Genomic DNA, 5,302 nt, shown 5'->3' on the forward strand with positions numbered 1-5,302 from the left:
AAATTTTATTGCCCAGCCCTCCCAGTTAACAATATCCCCAGAACCACAGCTATAATGGCTTCCTGTGGCTGCAAGCAACATCAAAATGAGATCTCATTTCTAAAGCAAGTCCCTTCTCTGTGTGGAGAGGGACTAGGCAGGGACTTAGGAGAGCAGGTTTCACGGCCAAATACTCCTCCAAATGTCCTGCCCACTTACTTGTGCTCTCTGGGACAACAGCGTCCAAGGATGTGATGGACTTTAAGGCTTGATGGAGCCTATCGGCCACCAACAAACAGCCTGGATAAAGCAAGAGACTGGTAGCACCCACCCTAATTCAGCACCTCACCAAGACAGATACATGGGTGGCATTGGTATCAGCAGAGGCAGAGAGCTTTCACGTGCCGACGAACTCCATCACAGGTGTCCCCGTGGCTGCATGCCAAGGCAAGAGCAGTCAGCAGCTGATCAGCGTCTCAATCGCAAACAGGCAGAGCCTCATCCTGATCTCAGAGGGACAACCCCTGGTTCTTAAAAGACTTTATTTGTAAATGGACAATCACTGCTTTACATAGAAAAACAAATCCTGTTAAAAGTACCTTGAAAAATCTTCAAGGCCAAGGTAAATGGAAAGAGGAGGGGAAAAGTAACCAAAATGAACACTATAAAAAGAAATGGGGAAAAAGATGGGGAAAGGGAAAGATAGAGGGGGGAGCTGCGACAGGGCTGGACCCAACCACCACTCTTGGGTGCAGGTACGTTAGTCCAAGGGAAAAGGAAAGTTTGAGGGCAGAGAGAGAAGGATCCCCAGCAGGGAGGAGGTTTTGCCACTACCGTGTTTAGGGCAGGGGGCCCCTCAAGGGGCCACGAGGAGGCACCCCAGGGGGCCTCTGTGCAGGCCGGGGTGGCAGGGGGACTCTCTGATAGCCATACGGTGGGGGGCGAGGGGGACCATTGTACCCGTGAGGAGGCATCAGTGGAGGAGGGCCACGCATCCCGTGGTGCGGCATGGGGCCTGGGTGACCTGCGGGGACAGAGCACAGACATTAACAACCTCTGCGCAGAGAAGCGGCAACAGACAATCCCCCACCCTTGGGTGCCAGCTCTAGCGGGTGCCCATGGTTTGGGCCAACACTCTCCCTCGTTCCTCCCCCCTACCAGCAGGTCCTGGAGAAATGAGTCTCTCCTAGGACCCCACCACAGCTGGTGGACACGACAGGTCTCAGGAACCCTCCCTGCTGGCAAAGCCCAGTTGATATCCTGACGTGAGAGATGGCAGGGGGAAATCACCAGAAATCGCAGAGCCCCACGTCACGACGAACACGAGGAAAGCCCCAGGAGACCCTGGTTTAGCAGCTCGCAGCTGCCAGGTCTTGCTTCAAGACATCTCTCCGCAGGGAGGCCATGATATCACCTCCTCCCCGTCCCCGTTAAGCTAGGAACGAGGGAGGGCGGCAGGGCCGAAGCAAGTGCTAAACTCAACGGAGTGTGTACGATCGATAGAAAAGAACACATACCGCCTCTTGCAGGCACCCACTTACCCATGGGCGACCCGAAATGAGGTCCTCGGGGTGGCATACCCATGGGTGGGGGTCCAGGGTGTGGCATGCCAGGTGGGGGCCGAGGGGGAGGCTGGCCTCCGGAGCCTGGTGGTCCTGGGTGATGCTGGCCCATCCCAGGTGGCCCATGGTGCACTTGCATGGGAGGCATTCCTGAGGGAATAACGAGTCGAGGGACGTTCGCAACAAGGGCAGCCGCTTGGCACGGTGGCTCCGGGCCCCCACAGCCCAGAGGGGCACTAATTCCAGCAGTACAGTTACCTCAGGTACAGAAGCAAGGTCTGCAAAGGGGTTTCTGCTACCAAAAGGGAGGTTAATGAGGAGAAAGTGCAAAGTTCTCTGACAAGAGGCAACAGGAACAGGCTGCAGCATAGGAAATGCTGCTTGGATGTAAAGGGCAAGGGTGAGAAAGATGTGACAGCAAGCATGGTGCAGCCCTGGGACAGGGGCTTGGAGAGAAATCATCACCCTTGGAGATTTTGGACAAGCTCCCTGAGCAACCTGACTTTGAAGCTTGCCCTGCTCTGAGCAGGAGTGGCCTGGGTCCCTCCAAATCTACTTTTTTCTATTATTCACTTATTTTATCCCTTTAAAAAAACCAAACACACAGAGATTCTTTTCTCCTCATCAGAAACTCAAGAGCCCAGCATGGCTTCACAGGGTATGCGGTGCAGAAGCACTCAGTCAGGCTTTCCTTTGCTGTGTGTAAGTGGCTACTCTAACGCCTGAAAAGCCAGCTTGTAATCGGGGACAAGCAGCAGCCATCTGGTCACTCACACGGCCAGAGCCATGATCACACAAAGCACCCTAATCAGCCAGCGTGGGAGAGCATCTCAGTGCAGGGATCATTTTAGAGCAAGCAGGATTAAACAAAAACAAAACCAAAAAAAATTAAATTGCAAATTTCACTTAATTTTTGCATTTGAAACCAGAGCCTAGATGTATATGCTGCTCATTCCCCAGTACTACAGGGCTAAAAATGGAAGGAAATCAAAGAAACATTTTGTTCTCATGTCTTGAATTAGCTCCTGCCTGGCAGAGCTGCAGACTGTGCTAGGAAGGTTCACACTTAACGTATTAGTTTACACTAGAGAAAAATGACAAAGACTTGGAGTCTCATTAACATCCTCCCAGCCAGAACAGCACCCGAGACCTTAAAAGCTTGCGCCATGACAGACCCTGCCTTCCCGTGTCCCACACATTCACACCTTGAGGAAACTACTGTCTTGACCCAACTGGATGCCTCCCAGAAGGGCACTACTTCCTAAATCACCAAAGTGCTTCATCAATCCCACTGGGCCCCGCTCCAGGCTATTTTTTAACACATTTTAGAACATCCATGAAAGAAACCCAGAAACCAGGCGCAGCGCCGCTGATGTGACATACTCGTTCCTACGCAGACCCTCCTGTTTCTTCACCAGGCTGCCCTGTGCTGCAGAGAGCAACATCCTGGGGAAAGTTGCTGCGTTCAGTCCCCTACAGAGGATGGCAACAGTTTTCTCCCCATTTTACAGAAGGGGAACCTCAGGGAAGACAAAGGAGGGGGCGATTTACCCAAGCCCAGCCCCCCAAAGGAGAAGACAAGCTACGTTTCCTGAGCTCAATACCTGATTGCTGCTTACCTGGATGGTGCATCCCACCCGGAGGGAAGGGGTGCGGGTGAGGTGGGTGTCCCCCAGCAGGTGCAGCCCCGGAGGGGGGGCCAGGGGCACCCGCACCGGGCGGCATGGGTGGGGGTGGCATGGCAGGAGGCATGCCAGGAGGCATCGCGCCGGGGGGCGGCACCGGCGGGGGGAATGATCCTGGGGGCGGGAGGCCTGGGAAGAGAGACAGCAAGAATTTGGTTAAGTATAAAAAGTAAACAAACCAAAAGCATTTAAAAAAACCCAAAGACAACTCCCAGGCAATCAGGAAGGAGGGGAAAGCACACAGAGCCACAGGAACCATAAAAAAACAGCAGACAGAAGCAGGATCTTTTCAGCTCTGGGACACCGCAGGCTGAGCTGCCACGGGGAGGGAAGAGGACATCCTAAGGTCCTGCCTGTTCATGATCCTACAGCTCCGCTGAGGGTTTTGTGCCGACTGTCACCAAAGAACTCCCACGCAGTGTGGCACCGCTGCCCTGAGCCTCCCCACGTGACAAGGAGTGCCTCAACACGAGGCACAGCAGAATGCAGCCACCCCCAGGACCGGAGATAGATGGGCACAACAGCCTCCCGTCAACCAATGCGGCACAGAGATGGGCACTGCCACGATTCACCCACCTGGAGGAGTGACACCAGGTCCCAGGGTGGTAACAACAGGGGTAGGGACAGACGGAGGAGGAGGAGCATCGGCAAACAGCTGATGGGGCCGATCCGCCTGCGAGAGAGGGTTCTGGGCTGCTAGGAGACGCTCGGCGGCTGAGCCATGCCGCTCGCCTTTGGAATCTTTTTTGAAGGCGTAGGAAACGGTGATGGGCCTGTTGCAGAGGTACTGTCCGTTCATGGCCTCGATGGCAGCATCTGAGGCATCGAAGCTGGCAAAGTTGATGAAGGCGTAACCCTTCGAGTTGCCCGTGTCGGGGTCTCGCATGATCTTGGGCGTCTGCAGGATGACCCCGAAGGCACTGAAGGTGTCGTACAACAGCTTCTCATCGATTTCGGGGTCCAGGTTGCCAATGAAGATGTTGGCCCCCACGTCCAGGTTTTTGTTGTGGGCCGAGGCTTTGTTCACTCGGATTGGCTTCCCGTATAATTTGATCATGTTCATGATCTTAATGGCATAATCCGCATCCTCCTCGCTGAGGAACTCCACAAACCCATAGCCTGCAACGAGTCCCCAGATAGAGCTTTAGGAGAGGGCAGACCCATGGCCTCCCACAGCTCGTCCAACACCACTTGATTTAAAACCAGAGCACCCCAGGCTCCCCTCACAGGAAGGAAGATGATTTCCCCTAGGGATCATCCATCCCTCACCTCTCTTCCTGCAGTAATCTCTCTCTGGCTAACCCCAGCTGAAGTATTTTATTCAACGGGCAGCTTTTGAGAGAGAACAATAAATATCTCACCTTGGTGCTGGCCTGTGACTCGATCCTTGGGCATGTGAGTATTGACGACTGGTCCTGCTTGGAGAAAGAGCTCCCACAGCAGCGGCTCGCTGACTTTCTCGTCCAACCCCCCAACGTACACCGTTGCATCTTGAGCAGAGGGAAAAAGAAAAGCCGATTTAGACCCGTGAGCTCAGGAAGCTGGAAGTCTCGGCTGTGTGAGAACTTCAGGGCTTGACAGTGAAATCACTCAGGCCTGAGGCAGAGATCCCCCTTAAACTTTTAACCAGATCCCCCATAATTATGCCCTCAACCAGGGAGGCCCCCAAACCCTCCCCCCCACTTTTCTCTAGGGAGACCAGAACCCCTCCATTCCAGCTCCTGTGTGCCCAGGAAGCCTACTGCCCCCCCTTGTGCCCAATAAGGCAAGGACCCCCCCACCATCTGACACCAGCTGACACCCCCCCACCATCTCTCAGGAGACCAGGTCCTCTCCACAGCCCCCTTAGCCTCCAGCTCACCCTGCCCCCCCCCATTAGCACCCCAAGTCTCCAGGGAGCCCATGCTCCCCCCCCAAACCCCCAAACATCTCCAGATCACTCTGACCCCCCCACAAGGCACCCCATGTCCCCAGGGTCCACCCACAAAGGTCCCCAGGGACCCCCCATGTTCCCAGGGAGCCCAGGCCCCCACCCCAAACCATCTCCAGGGCGTCTGGGACCCAATCCCTCCGCCC

At 54.9% G+C, this 5,302-nt stretch overlaps 1 protein-coding gene across 1 annotated transcript in view; it reads right to left on the reverse strand.

The window, feature by feature from the left end:
* Window positions 1-253: 253 nt before the first annotated feature.
* SF3B4 (splicing factor 3b, subunit 4, 49kDa) overlaps window positions 254-5,302 on the reverse strand; it is a 5,616-nt gene continuing 567 nt past the window's right edge. Inside the window, exons 3-8 of the mRNA XM_010565610.1 lie at window positions 4,588-4,716; window positions 3,803-4,345; window positions 3,161-3,355; window positions 1,497-1,691; window positions 940-1,003; window positions 254-414 (exon numbers count right to left, since the gene is read on the reverse strand). Coding sequence (XP_010563912.1) covers window positions 357-414; window positions 940-1,003; window positions 1,497-1,691; window positions 3,161-3,355; window positions 3,803-4,345; window positions 4,588-4,716 — 1,184 coding nt within the window. The 3' untranslated portion in view covers window positions 254-356. The remainder of the gene's footprint in view (window positions 415-939; window positions 1,004-1,496; window positions 1,692-3,160; window positions 3,356-3,802; window positions 4,346-4,587; window positions 4,717-5,302) is intronic.

Source organism: Haliaeetus leucocephalus, unplaced genomic scaffold (genome assembly GCF_000737465.1).
Source record: "Haliaeetus leucocephalus isolate CR32 unplaced genomic scaffold, Haliaeetus_leucocephalus-4.0 Scaffold193, whole genome shotgun sequence".
Taxonomy (NCBI): Eukaryota; Metazoa; Chordata; class Aves; order Accipitriformes; family Accipitridae; genus Haliaeetus; species Haliaeetus leucocephalus.